The following is a 16,816-nucleotide window of genomic DNA, read 5'->3' on the forward strand; positions in this document are numbered from 1 at the left end:
TTGGTATTTCACTGAAATTTTAAGAAATATTCTTTAAATATAACAAAAATTTTTAATGCAAATAAACGAGAATTTATTACTATTTGGATTTATATTTATATACATAACTGAACATATAACACACACACACACACACACACACACACACACACACACATATACGTTTAATGACATCATTAGGAAACGCCCAAATGATTGTGATGTTATAAAACAGTTCGTGGTTTATGAACAGTGTGAATATTAATGAATACATATATTGTATCATATATTTGCGAAATAACATGCGGATTATAATAACACAATATTTTGAGCGTTATTAAAAAAAAAACATTTTCGAATATTTGATATTAAACACAGTAAGTTTATAATGTTTAATATCAGTAATACAATAACTATGTGAAAGTAAGAAACTAGTAAAGAAGTGAAGTACTGAATTACATTTTTAAAATATACGTTTTGTTAACGGTCAGTAAAAATGCAATATAATATAATTGCTTATAAACTATCTGTCAATAAATAATAATGGGTTATACGGAACAAATTGTCACAGAAAATAATATATATTTCAAGATGTAACATTATGATTCAACTTTCAGTTCTATAATAAGATTATAAAAATTTTAATTTTAATTTTGATGTATATATGTGACATTAATCTCAAAATTTTATATCACCATACCCGATAAAGAAAGTTTATATATAATTAAATATATAGAATTATATGTAAAATATAAATATGTTTATACAAGTTATCTTCCTCTTGTATAATTTCTATCCATATATATATGAAAAATAAGAATAATTTAAAAAATAATTAGAAAAATAACTTTTTTTTCATAAAAAGTAAAATTTCGATAATCGATAATCACAATATATTATATGTGATTACATATACAATTTTATACATCATTATATACACTATTATATACGATATATGTGTAATTTTTTTCTCATTTCCTCAAACTTCACTTATTATGTAAAAAAAGTGAATTATTCATCTAATTATTTTTCTATATATATATATATATATATATATATATATATGAATAGAGATTATAGACCAAAAAGAAAACTTACATAATCGTATTTTATATGTAACTATCCATATTTAAATTTGATTATGTACGAGTCTTTTTTTAACGAGTACTGACTGTAATTTACATATTAATGCGCGTGGAAATAGTAAGGCAATACTGAATTAACATTAAAAATACATGAAATTTATTTACTTTTGTAACGCATAATTAAAAAGAAGAAAATGAAATGTATAGATACAACAGATATTTGTATACATTTCGTTTTGCATTATAAACGTTTCTTATAAACACGAAGAGAGAAATAAGTGAAAAAAGAAAAATCAGAACTTCGAAAAATTAGTACAATTTAATGACAATTTTATATAATTTTGAAGTATATATTTATGGGATATTAGTGTGCAAGCAAAACATAATTTTGTAGATTATATATATATGGAATATATGTACATTTCAAGTTTGCAGTTTATTTCAATGAATAAGCGAAATAATAGTGATCATAGCCAGGCATTAACATATTCTTGCATTATACGAACATAGAATGTTCTCCATCATCCTTCCGCTGTCAACAAATATGTGTATGTAGGTATTATCAAAAGATACGATTGCTTATTCTGCGTCTTCCTGTATCCCTGTCTTGGGATATGGAAATATTTTTTCTCTTTCTTTTTTTATTTGTCTGACCGAAATCCGAGAGATCTTGAAATTGAAATGATCATGTCGCGTTTTCTATAAAAAAAGACACATTTATTAAATTAATCTTCGACAAATCGAAGAAAAGCCGAATAACGTGAAACACGAAGCCAAATATTTGGAGATACAAAATATCAGACGTAATAAGTTAAGAAATTACGTGGATTTATATCTTATAAGAGCATCGTGACACGCACTTGCGATCAGATCGCAACTTGGGCGTTTGCGATCGAGAATACCAGTGAAATATTCTTAAGAAAATATTGTGATGCTTTATTGTTAATATCGAATAATGAATCTTCGTGTATGAGAATAATTGAATAGAAAGGATATAAAGGCTGTGCAAAAGCTATATTCGAAATATAATACCTACACAAGAACACGAAGGATTTTTTATAAAATCCATTTATCTTATCCTGCAACGTATACATATTTAATTATAATGTAAAATTCGACTCTTATCGAGTGGCTAAAAATAAGTCAAATGTATTAACCACGAATTGTTCATAAATTATTATACACCATAATATAAAATTATAATTTAGCAAAATGGGAGAGAGAGATTAAAAGTTAGTCTTTTCCTTATAAGATAAAAAAGTCATTAGGTTACAAGATATATTTTATACAAATACTAAAACTAAATCTTTAAAGACAAATACAAATTAGAGAGTGCTTTCTATGATATAATAATAGTTTTTATATCGTTTAGAATTTTGTAATAATTATGTCTTTTCAAATCTGATATTTTAGCAGTATCTATATTGAGATTTTAAGTCGTAAGATTCACATAATCAATTTAAAAAAAGAATATCTACATCAATTTATGTACAAATATTCCGCTATTTGATTAGTTGTTGTGTCTTACATCTTAAATTTTCAATATAGGCCACATAAAGATCGTCATTAATCATCATAGGATGGAATTCATGCTGGGTATCATAGTCAAGTCTTAAATTTAAGATCATCTTAGGCTGCGTTCCAAAGTTGGTCAGTATTGAAAATCTATAGTTTTCACGTATACTATTAATTTTCAATACTGACAGTAAATTTTGGATGCTAAAGCTGTCCTGTTTTACCGATTATTTTGTTATTTCCAATTCATTAATCTTTTATGCAAGGTCTACAATGTCAGCATTGTAGACCTTGCATAAAAGACAATGTCAGCATTGTAGACCTTACTCCTTACTCCATTACTCCAGGAGTAATGGAGTAAGGAGTAAGAATAACAATTGATCAATTAAAAATCGGGAGTAAACGAAACGGGCAAATCTCATTTCATATTTCTTACTTCTTATGGCACTCGTACATTAGACGCGGATAAGCGACGAGGGATGAGCGATATCCAATGAGAGTTTCTGCTTTTTCTAATATGGCGATGAAATGTCCGAAAATGCAGAGCTTTGGAGGTCGCTTATCGCGTCTAGTGTGCGAGAGCTTTGACTATATATAAGCAGAGAGAAGGATCCTTCTCTCTGAGAGAGAATTCTTCTCTCTGTGTTCGGCAATACCAAAGGACCCTTTTTAGCTAATTTCCATAATGCTTATTGATGCTATTTTTATGTAGCTAGCTCTCGGTCTATTAGGACGTGTTCTCATGTGCGCGAGCGATGCGTTTCGTGATACCGAGATGGCGCTCATTCGCGCGCCTAGAGTCGACGCGTGTAACGTAGATCGTGTAAACATGCGCCGGCAGCGGCCATAGACGGAGGCTGGCATGTGATCCTGGCTTCACTGTAGATAATACGAGACTGGCGAAAAATGGCGGACGAACAGGTGAGTTGCCGACAAGAATAACACGCGTGTCCCGCGCGCGACTTGACGCTATTAATCACGAGGTGAAGCGGAGCGAACGTCGTGCGAGTGCTCGCGATCCGCCAGTGGAATCCGCGCCGGATTTCCGCGCGTGTCGTCCGGCCCACACTCGTGCGTGCGGTGCGTGAGTGCATGCGTATACGTGCGTGAATTCGCTCGTGTGTGCGGCGCGCGTCCGCGCACATTTGCCGCATTTCTCGCGGACAGCCGTTGCTGGGAGGCTCCTCGTATCGGGGGATCGTGTCGCGCGAGAAGGTGTGCGCGTTTCTCGCGCGCCGGATAAAACGGGTGGTGCGCGAGACGCGTTTCCGATCTCGATTGCGCCGCTTCGATCGTTGCCGATCGCGCCGCTGCGTCTCACGCCGATTCGCCGTGTTTTGTTGTGTTTGTCAAACTGCGAGGATTTCTCCCTTTTATGACGCGGACACTGGCTCGTCCGTGGAACAATTAATTAACTGATCTATCAGAAATCATCCACAGTGCTGTGCGGTGCGGAGTCGAGCCGAGAGTCAAATCCAGTAGAGTCGCGCGAGAGTACAGACCGCTGATCGGCGCGTTCCGGTCGATCTCGTCGAGCGTCACGTGAAAGCTTTTGCGCGCCGCGATGTAAATGAAAAAGTGCGCTAGCTCCATCGCGCCTCGGCGCGGCTACGTCGCCGTCGTTGTTTATCTTCGTGTACGTCGTTGTTTGCCATCGCCACCGCCGCCGCCACCGCTGCCGGGATACACCCGCGTAACGGAAGCGCTGAAGCGCTCGTATTGTGAGAAACGACACTCCGCTCCCACGAATCACCGGTCACCGCGATAACGCGCGCCGTTTATTTACAACCTGTCGCTCGCGTATAACCTGTCGCGACCCGCGAAATCCCGTGCGTCAGCTACGCACGTCTTCCGGGACTCCACGTCCGACGACGCTACCTTGTGCGCAATTTATCAGCGAAACAGACGCGACGAGCATTTGCGTCGCAAAACTGAGATCTTGAATATCTTTATTTTATATTTCCATTTCGTTATTGCGACTGTGTATTGTGTGTATGTACGTGTGTGGGTGTGTGTTCGCGCGCGCGCGCGCGCGTATTGTGTACGTGTGCGTGTATACCAACATGTAAATATCGTGTAATTTATATGTTGCGCTACTTAACCCAGGAATAATAGTCACTCCGGGTGATTTTTGCACTTTAGTAAGGCGAAAAAATAAAACTCACAAGAGATTTTCATCTTGGAGATTCAAAAAAATTATATTCTGACAATATGTGTATAGAAGATCTTGATAATGAACTGTTTATAACTTTTTTGTTTTCTTTTCACTGCTCCGAATTCATCTTGGAGATTGAAACATTTATTCTTGAAAATTAACCCATTTTTCATTTGTGTTTCATTATTAAACAATTACGTTTTTTGCTGTCTTTTAATTAACAAATCTTATTAGAAAAGGAAACTTTTCTATGAAATTTTATTTTCTCTTTTTTTCAGTGAGGAATGACAAAAAAAAAATAAAAACAGCCAATTTTCAGGAGTTGAATTTGTTCTTGACGGTTTGGGCAGAAAAAACTAGCTTATTATATATCATGATAACTTCTATGTATTATCAAAGTTTTATAATTTTTTGAATTTCAAAAAGTTGGAAATCTTTCTTTGTTAGTACCAGTAATTTTTGTTTGTTGATATAATCTGTTCTTTTTTTTCATTTCTCCTTTTTTAAAAATATCAAGATAAATTTGTATACATAGTTATTTCAAATAAGTTGGAGAACAAATGACCTTTTGTGCAAAAGAACTTGAAAAAGAAAGTTGATTATTCTCTTACAAATATAAACATGTGTGACACATTGTGTGAATTATCCCTTTACGTATTCTTAGGATAATTGGACAAAGAATTGTTTCTCAATTTATTTTATGTAACTCGAAAAACTTTTGTAAATTACGTTAATAAAGCATTATGTTAATTGCAAATTGAATTGAAATCCCAGCTGGACATCATTTATTGTTTATCACAGAGTGGTGTACATGAAATTTAATTTTTTTTTAAATATTTTTAAATATTAACAATTGGAAAGTTTTTTAATATTTATTATTGACATAACAGAATGTGTACAATACAGCTTGAAAAAGTGTCATCGATGTAACCCTTAATTTCACAATCTTTTAGAGATACATCTATACATCCTCAAGTTAAATGGTACGATATTTCGTACGCCACCCTGTATAAGAAAAAAAAACGAAACTGCCTTCAGGTTTCTCATTTAACTCCATCTGAGAAGTTCAAAACTTTAAAACTGTGATTTGGCCGGCATAATGCAACTGTATTGTAAAATTGTAAATGTCTTGGACGGTAATGGCGAGTCACTAATAAAGATTTGCGAGGCGCCGTAAGAAAAGTGGATTTATCATTACTGACACTTTTAGACTTGTACCTAAATGGAAGTCTTAAGGGGCGGCTTTAGACAGTGTGACTAAGAATGGATCACATACAGGAGGTACGGCAGCTGGAGTTGCTGTGTAAGCAATTGTACGAGTCGCAAGATTCGGCGCATCGCGCGGAAGCGGAGAAGGCCCTGGTCGCCTTTCAAAATGCACTGGATACGCTTACAAAGTGCCAGCTCCTCCTGGACCGTGGGGACTCCGCATACGCTCAATTACTGGCCGCTACCACCCTGACAAAGCTGGTGTCACGCTCGGCGCAAGGACAACTTACAACAACACTCAGCTTACAACAGAGGCTTGATATACGTGAGTGATATAGTCCATTTTGCAGCGAGGCAGAAATGCTGTGTCTATTTGAGATTTAACCCTGAAGGGCGAGTAAATTTTTATTCAAGTACCAATTCAAGTTTCATATAGTTCCTGTATTAAAATTTGTATTGCTTAAAATAACATTTATTAAGATTTGTTTACATTAAAATGATGCGCGCCCTAGTTTAGTTATTCTGGCACCTATCGATACAAAAGATATATTAAAAAATTTTTTATTTTTTGGAATATTAATCTAGAATATTGAGTTGTAAGAAAAATGAGTAATACTCTAGATTAAAAGCAAAATCAGATATCTTACACTTTGTTAAATGTGTTTAAAAAAAAAATTACAATCTTGTTTTGTTTTGGATAAATCTTGCTTCAAAGCATATCTTTATTTTTGAAATGTTAAATATTGAGATTGAACAGATATAATTTGTTTTTATGAAAAATTTAGTATAGTTTCATAAAGAAAAACATATTCTCATTATTTATTAATAATTTGCATAAGTAATAATATTGGATAAAAAATAACAATATCTTTAAACTAAAAATTTTATTTTTTACAGATTATTATTTAAACAAGTATTGTACTCTTTAGACGTATGACTATTATGATATTGAAATAAAAGTAAACATTGCTGAAATTTAAGATTATCAAATTCTTTAAACAACATTAGATTATTATTAAGCTAAATTATCTCTTTGTTTTAACAAGAATATAACTTCTTATTTTAGTTTATTAATTCATCAGTATATGATCCATGATTTTGCTGTCACAATTTATTGAGTACAATGTTTCCAAGTTAATTTATTTGTTACTCATGTACTTTATAAAAACCTAAGATCAAAACGTACACATTATTTTAATTATTAATAAAAATGCCAAATGGGTTAATCATACAGAAGTTTTTGTTATTTTTTAATTATTTCTTATTTACATGAAACAATAATTATTAGGTAGAGTATATTTATTTTAATTTGATACTAATGTTTTTTTCTGTGTTTGCAGGAAACTACGTACTCAACTACTTAGCAACGCAACCAAAGTTACCGAATTTTGTGATACAGGCTTTGGTTACGCTATTCGCTAGGATATCAAAGCTTGGATGGTTTGATTCCGATAAAGAGGAATTTGTCTTCAGAAATGTAGTCAGCGACGTAGCCAAGTTTCTTCAGGTTTGAAAAAAAATTTTACACAAAATTTTTTGCATATGCTACATTTTCTCTGTATGCACACATTATTTCGTAATTAATATTTTATAATTTTATGATGATCAAAGGGGTCAGTGGAGCATTGTATGATAGGAGTACAGTTGCTCTCCCAATTGACATGTGAAATGAATCAAATATCGGAAGCCGACGCGAATAGATCTCTGACAAAACATAGAAGAATAGCGAGTAGCTTTAGAGACACGCAACTATTTGAAATATTTAGGTTATCGTGTACTCTACTGAGTACAGCTCGTGAAAATTGTAAGAATTTAAATTTCAATGATGAGGCACAGGTATAGTATAACAAATTACATGCCAATTGACGACTTTTTGAATTCTATGTTAATTTGTATACTTGTTTTTCTGCAGCATGGTTTGATAAGGCAACTGTTGAAGCTTGCACAAAACTGTTTGACATTTGACTTTATTGGCACGTCAACCGATGAGAGTTCGGATGATCTTAATACAGTACAAATCCCAACAAGCTGGAGACCTGCGTTTCTGGATTTTACTTCGTTGAAACTGTTTTTTGATCTATATCACAGTCTACCTAATACGTTATCGTGTTTAGCACTTTCATGTCTGGTTCAAATAGCATCCATCAGACGGAGTTTATTCTCTAATACTGAAAGGGCAAAATTTCTGACACACTTAGTCAATGGTATTAAGCATATACTACAAAATCCGCAAGGTCTTAGTGATCCAGGAAACTATCATGAGTTTTGTAGATTATTATCCCGATTAAAGAGCAATTTCCAACTTGGTGAATTAGTCTTGGTAGAGGATTATCCCGAAGCAATACAACTGATTGCCAAGTTTACAGTACAGAGCTTACAAATGTGGCAATTTGCGCCAAACAGTTTGCACTATCTTTTAACTTTGTGGCAAAGGATGGTATCTTCTATGCCATACGTAAAAGCGGGCGATCCACACTTATTGAATACATATACACCAGAGGTTACAAACGCGTATATTACATCGAGACTCGAATCGGTAGCGGTAGTGGTTAGAGAACGTCTGGAAGATCCGTTGGATGATCTAGGAGTGGTTCATCATCAGTTGGAACAAATATCGGTCATCGGTAGATGTGAATATCAGAAAACGTGCACCCTACTAGTTCAACTGTTCGATCAAGCTGCAAGAACGTATCAGGAGTTGATGACGCAGACGGTGTCGCCGACTCAACAAATTGACATTGCAATCCAGGAGGGACAACTCACATGGCTTGTATATATCATAGGTAAACAGAATATATTAATGCATTGTTTGTTTCTTACAATTAGCAATATGAAAGTATTTATTACAGGAAAAACCAGAAAAATTAAATTTTTTAAGAAATTATTTTTTACTCTTGAAAATCATGGATTTTCAAAGGATTTTTTTGTAATTTAATTACTTTTAAAATCTCTTTTTTGACAAAATTTATTCTTTGATCGTTTTTTCTTGAATGTAAAATGTCAACAATTGATTAGCAATAAATATAACACTTATGTACCTTTACATACAGTCTTATGTGATTTGCAAGTTTTTATGCAAATATTAGTAAGAATAAAAAATAATACATTGTTTTATGTTGGTATAGCGTGATTAATCATTTTTCGAATTTTGTATTTTTGATAAGCTAGATTCACAGACATATCGTTATATACTATATTTAGTCCATATTTCTGTTTATTTTCTAAAATTTATTATTCAAGATTTAAGTGACTTCTTTGTGGTTGTATAATTAAGAAACTTTCAAAGGAATAATAAAATAAATTTATTCCAAAACTGCAGTAAAACATTTTCAAATGGATTAGAATTTTTTAAATAAAATCTGAGTAAATACTTTGAATATTTATTTAATCCTTTTTTCGTCTTTCATAGGTGGTGTTATCGGCGGACGAGTTGCGTTTAACAGTAATGAGGAGTTTGATGCAATGGATGGAGAACTGGTTTGCAGAGTACTTCAGTTGATGAATCTGACTGACTCGAGGCTTGCACAAGGTGGCTGTGAGAAATTGGAATTAGCGATGTTGAGCTTTTTTGAGCAGTTTCGAAAAATCTACGTTGGCGATCAAGTTCAAAAGAATTCTAAAGTATACAGAAGGTTATCTGATGTGTTGGGTCTGAATGACGAAGCGATGGTACTCAGCATTTTTATTCGAAAGATGTAAGTAATGTGTACGGTACTTGGTTATGGGAATTTTGTGCTTCGTATTAATGCAGTGTTGTTATTTATAGAATAACGAATTTGAAGTATTGGGGCAGGAGCGAACAAATTATTTCCAAGACGCTACAACTTCTAAATGATTTATCAGCAGGTTATAGTTGTGTTCGTAAACTTGTCAAATTAGAAGAAGTACAATTTATGCTCAACAATCATACGGTATATATTGAAATCTATTACTTAATAGTTAAATATGAATAATAAATTACAACTTTAACTAATAATCTTTTGTATATAATAATAAAATTTCTATAATTAAATTTCTATAGCGAGAACACTTTCCATTTTTGGGAAACAATGTTGCTGTGACAGAAATGCGCTGTAGATCAATGTTTTACACATCTCTTGGTAGATTATTGATGGTAGATTTAGGTGAGGATGAAGAAAGATTTCATACCTTTATGTTACCTCTTACAGGTGAGAAAATGTATCAGTACTTAATAAATCTTTTTTTATAGAAATATTGTATATGCGATAAGTAAGTTTCATATAATTTCTTAGGTGCATTGGAGAGCCTTGGTCAATTAATGGGTGCTGCGGATACCCCTCTTTTTGCAGCAGAAGAAGCAAAGAAAGCGTTGATTGGTTTGGCGCGAGACCTTAGAGGCTTAGCTTACGCATTTAACACCAAGACATCCTATATGATGCTTTTTGATTGGATGTACGTGTATAAGATATATGTACAAGTCTTACATTTACCGCTAATGATTTATAATATCAAAAAGCAATTATTTTACTTTGCTATCAATTATTTTACTTTGCTTTGTTTTTTCTAAACTAGATATCCAAATTATACGCCGATTTTATTGCACGCTGTGGAGTTGTGGCATCATGAACCGCAGGTGACAACGCCCGTCCTGAAATTATTTGCTGAGTTAGTACAAAATAGAAGTCAACGACTACAATTTGACGCATCGTCTCCAAACGGGATTCTCTTGTTTCGCGAGGCCAGCAAAATAATATGTAGCTATGGCAATCACATATTAAACGTTGAAGTACCTAAGGATCAGATTTATCCCTTAAAACTCAAAGGAATAAGTATATGCTTCAGCATGTTAAAGGCAGCCTTATGCGGAAGTTATGTAAACTTTGGAGTGTTTAGGTTATATGGTGACGAGGCGTTGGATAATGCCCTTAATACATTTGTCAAACTGCTTCTTAGTATTCCACAAAGTGATCTTTTGGTAAGTATGCATATTAGTTGCAATACTAATATTTTAATCATTACCCAGATAATTTTATTTTTAATTAAATTATATACAGTAGTATTGATGAATTAATATGCAATAATAAAAATATTGATCTTATTACATGGTTACTTTTATGTATTGATCTTATTACATTATTACTTTTATGTAATTTTTTAATAGCATTATCCGAAATTGTCGGCAACATATTATTTGTTACTCGAATGTCTGACGCAAGATCACATGGTCTTTTTATCCACTTTGGAACCTAGGGTTTTTCTCTACATCCTCTCCAGTATCAGTGAAGGCCTTACAGCACTAGGTGCGCAAAAAGACTCCTACACAGGTCTGTGCGGCTGATTCTATCTTGCTATTACTACCTCTCTATATCCTCAATGCCATAATGAAATCGAAATCATTTTTCTTTCATCAACACGTAGACTAAAGAAAAAATCTTTCATTTTTCACAATATCTCTTGAAAAATTTTTGCCATATATGGAAGGTTATATAATAGAAAGTTGATTATAAATATTTAATATGGATTGTAATCAAACAGAGAATTACGTATTTCTTAATAATTTATTTATAAAATTTGTATGAAAAAAAGTAATTAATTAAACAGAATACATTACATAGATATATATGGGACAAAAAGTAATAAATTTTTGTAAGTCTTACATTTAGAATTATCTTTTGAACATATTTTTAAAATTATATAAACATTGTTTTTATTATTGCAAACATAATTATTTAAAAGATTGTAACGTTAATTTTTTTCTATATTAGAAATCTATATTGGTTTTAATATTTCGTGCTTTTTGCATTACTGCTTGGAATGTAAATCTGCCTATAGATATTAGTCACTGCGACAGTTTGAAATGCAAGGAACAGACGCATATTTCGAATACTTTATTGTGCACAATGAAGAAAGTCACTTTATAAATAACATTGGCTATAAGAGGATTGGAGTGCGTGGAGCCTGGACCCTAAACTGATAAAATCCAATACACAAGAATCACATAGCTTGTATTTTCTACAATATGCTCTATGAGTGTTACGCAATTTTCTGTTTCTAATGAAACGGAATTATAATGGGTCTGACACAGATAATCAGCCGCACAGCTGACGTATTACTAAATACATTAACAATTGAATTAAAGTATTAATGTATGTTTATGTTACTAGACATCACAGATGTTAATATACTAATTGCATGTATCATTATTAATATGCTTGACTGATTTGTTTAATAATCACGCAATATAATATTCAGTTGAATAGACTGAATATATTAAGATTTTTTTTTATATTGTTGATTTGTAAATGAATAAAATAATAAAAATAAAATTTTTGAGATTCTGTACAATTGCAATTAACATTTTTTAATTGAAATAATGATTGTGATTCTATAATGTAGAATAATAATTTATAAAAATTTAAATGTATTTAAATGTATATAGTAATTTCTTTTGTTTAATAATATTATTTATCTTTATTAGGTTGCAAGTTTACAAAATATTAAATTATATGGAAAAGCAAGTAGATTTTAATAAGCTTGTAATGCAGTCATTTTAGTTGCATGTATTTTTTATTGTATTGTTTTAAATGTGTATGTATATGTATAATTTTTTTACTTTTTTCCAGCAATAAAAGCTAAAAATAAAAATAAAACTTTGTGATTTTAGATACTATGGTTTGTACTGGTTGCTGTGCAACTCTTGATCATATTGTGACATATTTGTTTAAACAACTTTATCAAAAAGGTATGTTTAACAGTAATTATTTTCAAAATATAGCTTGTGTGTATCTTTAACGAAACTGTATTGATGCAAGAAATTAAAGAAAAGATATTGTAAATACATTGTAATATTATATATTTATATATAATTATGTATATATCATATTCTTTTAGGATATCCAGGAAGAAAAAATGCAGTCGTTCCTGGAGGAGGAGAATTATTTTTACAAGTTTTGAAACAGCATCCTGAAATACTTCAACAAATCTTAAGTACTGTTTTAAATGTGATAATGTTTGAAGATTGTAGAAATCAATGGAGTATGTCTCGCCCTTTATTAGGTCTCATATTGTTAAATGAAGACGTAAGTTTATATGATAGTTCTATTATAATGTAAAAATTTTTACAATATCTTGTTTTTTGATCTTTTTTCTATTTTAATCTTTTTTATTAAATATAATATATGTAATATTTTATTTATCTATTCTTGCAGTATTTTAATCAATTAAGGGAAAATATTATTAGAAGTCAACCAGTTGACAAGCAAGCAGCAATGGCCCAATGGTTTGAAAATTTAATGAATGGGATTGAAAGAAATTTACTCACAAAAAATAGAGATAGGTAAGAAATAGAGGGTAGAGATCGTAATATATATTTTATTATATTTTAAGTATTTATTAAATGTTACATTTATTTTCTTGCAGGTTTACACAAAATTTATCAATGTTTAGAAGAGACATAAATGATGCCCTAAAAGGACCTAATATATCAAATTCAGTCAATGATATGATGACTTCGTAGTAATACTGCTCTCTCTCTAAATTAGATTCTTTTAGGTTCTTGCCTGCCAAATGCTTGAATGTGTGTACGAGTGAAACTTTAAATTAATGATGAAATTAAAATTATGGCTTTAGATGAGTATAAAGATAATAAATATTACTGTTTTATATAAACATTACATCTTGGCTTCCTATTCTTTTTAGCCACTCAATTCTGTAATTAATTTTTATTTTTCATATAACACATTAAAAGAAAATAAGATTTACATTTTATTTTCTTTTTCATAAAATTTCTATAAGAGTTTTAGGTATTAATAATTTGAATACTTTTCCTCCAACGTGATTAAATAAAAAAGTTAAATACTTTTTTTTATTACCTTTATACTCGAATCTTCTTAGTCCTGTGGAATGATTCAACATTTAAACATTTTTATGTACATATTGGTATCAAGAATTGATAATTATTATACGACATTTTATGATCGTAGAATGAATATATATATATATACTACTTAAATTTCTCGAAACAGTCTTCGTATTTTTCACTTAAAATATATTTGTTTTATGATTTTTTACAAAAATACATGATTAAAATTTATATATAATAGTAATTTTTTATTTTAGATCATATTGATATATACGCGCTGCGCGTGTGTGTGTCGATATAATCTAAGATAAAAAAGAGAAGTAGAAACAAATAATTACATGGCTATATATATGTGTGTGTGTGTGTATGTGTGTATGTAATTATTTGTTTCTACATCTTAAATAGAGATAAATAATATTTTCTGCATTGAGAATAATTCCGAATCTTTTCTTTTCATATTTAAAATATAGATAAGCATGAAGTTTTATGCCTTTTCTCTGTTATTATAATCTTAAAGCATTGCTATTTTTTCATATATAATTTATTTTAGAATCTTATAAACAAGACAAATGATTTATCCATTTAAAATTTGTATTTTATTTTAGGGATAAATTAAATAGGATTTATATAATTTGATAGTTTTTAATTAAATCTAACAGTATCATTTTCGGGATAGGAAGCCAATAATATTTTTATTTATAATGACTTGATCTTATTTTCAACAAATCGCGGATCTCCATTTATTTAAGAATATTGTGCACACAAATGTGTAGTTTAAAAAAAGCTGTTTGCAACATTAGAGATTCTTGTATTGTAAAAGAGAGAAAGAGAGAAATGAGAGCAAAATACAAACGTTACATTCATTACTTAAAATTTATTTGAATAAAAGAACTGCTATAAAGCTATATTATCCAATGAGTTACGAATAATGTGAACAATGTAAATGAGGATATCATTAAATTCATCATACAAAGATTCATTTAAGAATATGTAATTATTGTTATATTACGGACATTATTATAGACATTACTTCACCAAGAAAGAAGATGGATGAACAAAATAGAAAATTACGAGACATTAAATAACATTAATTAATTTACAATGTAATAACGTTAAAAACGGTTGTATGCAAAGTAAAGTATTATGAATAATCGTCTATCTGACGGCAGATTGTCTTAGGGCCGATTTCACCAACTCCGGTTACCTTAATTTTGCTTAACGACAAATACGATTGGTCAATTCCAATGGAATAACCGACCTGTTAAGGTAACCGGAGTTGGTGAAATCGGCCCTTAATAGTCCTACATTACAAACTTCTTCATTGATTGATATTTATTAGAGTCACGACTATCAAATGTTTCAATTTTCATCAACGATATGAATAAATATCAAATACTTGATATATTTTATAACAAGATAAATAACTGGGACGATCAAGAAATCAAAGAGACGCAGAATAGACAGGATGAGATATCGATCCTATGTCGAAACATCATTAATCATGCTCTTTTTATTGTAAATATCGTTGCAAAATTTATTGGCCGTAAGAGAGAGAGAGAGAGAGAGAGAGATTGAGAGGGGGGGGAAACATTCCTTTATTTTTTTATACGTATATATTCCATCTTTTATATCCATTTTGTACATTGCTTTATAGACTCCATAAGTCTATGTGCCCATCTGCAAACAGGCAATAAGATATTCTCTTTGGACTTAGAACTCGTGCTATAATTTATCAACGCCTTTTTAACAGTAATCTTTTTTGGTGTAAATGAAGTAGAGGCTTTTTTAAATGCTGCATTCCCAGAATCATATCCCATATAAAGTTTATTTGGTGCTTTACAATTAGTAAAACAATCAAACGATATTTTAGAAATGTCAAAAATGCAGTTCAATTGTCTCTTTGTAATGACTGTGTGATAAAGTTACACATAATATTTTCTATAATTGCAGATCGTTAGGCGAAACTGGTACTTGCAGTTTCGTGTTTCTGGTAGTGAAACTACCCTCACTGCTCGTAGGTACGGCGTATGCTATTATTCTTAGCGAGTTGTATTACACTGTGATAGTGACACCGTAAGAATATGTTATTGTATTATCTGTCGCTCGATCTCGTTCTCGGCGAATGAAAGAAAAAAAGAAAAGAGAAAAAAGTATCGCATTGAATATAAGATGTACCTGTAAAGACACGATTTTTTTTTTACAACATGGTACAATATTGCGTTGTAATAGTCAGATTCTACGATTTCCAAATTCATATTCTCAATAAAGCGTTTCGAACCGCTTTTCCGAATTACAATGATTTATTTGACCATATATATATGATATATCGAAAAAATACCCAGCGATACGTTGCGTTGCGTTGTGTTGCGTCACGTTATATTGCGACTGTAGAGCCCGCAAGAGTTTATTCTTACTCTTCAAAGCTATTGTACTAGGCTGCGTGATCTTCATCCGTTGACAAATGCGAGAATCTGTATTAATGTCCTCTGTACACTCCTAGTTTTCGTGCGTGTACTACTACGCGTGAAACGTTCAATAGATTTTTTAATACTTGTGCACATAAAAAACCTATGACGAAGAAAAAATGAAGGAAAAAAACCGCATCGGGCAATTTTTCCTACGTATAAAATACACAAAGCAGCATTTTACCAAGATTATACGCAAACTTATACGGGTCGATATTCAGCGCTGTACCTTTATCAGATAATATTGTAAATATATATTGAACAAGAGATAAATTGTTCCCTGAATCTTAAGTTACCTTTTTTTATTAATCTATCTGCAGCGCTTATCAAATCTTAATAAGAGTATATTGATATATAATGCGTAAATTTGACATATTTATAAACAAACTAGACTTCACAAATAGAAGATATGCATGACAGAGTATGGTATACAGGGAGCACCATCAGAATCATTCTAATGTATGACACTAAAACAAATTAAAAATTGTTTAAACAAATTGTTTACAATTTATTTTAATATTTTTTATTAATATTTTATATCTGTAACGAATTCTCCTTAGTTAATTTTATCCATCGCTGCTAAGTT

At 31.3% G+C, this 16,816-nt stretch overlaps 1 protein-coding gene across 3 annotated transcripts; it reads left to right on the forward strand.

Moving 5' to 3' along the window:
* The first annotated feature begins 49 nt into the window (after positions 1 to 49).
* LOC105835121 (exportin-7) lies at positions 50 to 16,521 on the forward strand. Of its 3 annotated transcripts, none has more exons than XM_012678124.3 (15): positions 50 to 3,500; positions 6,013 to 6,268; positions 7,284 to 7,450; positions 7,555 to 7,779; positions 7,856 to 8,726; positions 9,353 to 9,638; positions 9,710 to 9,854; positions 9,965 to 10,112; positions 10,197 to 10,356; positions 10,477 to 10,879; positions 11,066 to 11,228; positions 12,569 to 12,646; positions 12,796 to 12,983; positions 13,113 to 13,240; positions 13,324 to 16,521. In XM_012678124.3, the coding sequence occupies exons 1-15, from the start codon at positions 3,486 to 3,488 to the stop codon at positions 13,418 to 13,420; spliced, it is 3,330 nt and encodes a 1,109-aa protein (XP_012533578.1). In that variant the 5' UTR covers positions 50 to 3,485; the 3' UTR covers positions 13,421 to 16,521. The 3 variants fall into 3 exon arrangements, with proteins under 3 accessions (XP_012533578.1, XP_012533579.1, XP_012533577.1); XM_012678125.3 differs by having other exon boundaries at positions 11,066 to 11,204; XM_012678123.3 differs by having other exon boundaries at positions 5,945 to 6,268; positions 13,324 to 13,420.
* Positions 16,522 to 16,816: the final 295 nt, after the last annotated feature.

The sequence above is a fragment of the Monomorium pharaonis genome, chromosome 1, assembly GCF_013373865.1.
Source record: "Monomorium pharaonis isolate MP-MQ-018 chromosome 1, ASM1337386v2, whole genome shotgun sequence".
Lineage (NCBI taxonomy): Eukaryota > Metazoa > Arthropoda > Insecta > Hymenoptera > Formicidae > Monomorium > Monomorium pharaonis.

Bases quoted from the DNA above. Each gene is read 5' to 3' on its own strand.
- LOC105835121 (XM_012678124.3), top strand. The intron at 6,269-7,283 runs GTGAGTGATATA...CTGTGTTTGCAG, and splicing joins ACAACAGAGGCTTGATATAC to GAAACTACGTACTCAACTAC. The intron at 12,984-13,112 runs GTAAGTTTATAT...CTATTCTTGCAG, and splicing joins TCATATTGTTAAATGAAGAC to TATTTTAATCAATTAAGGGA.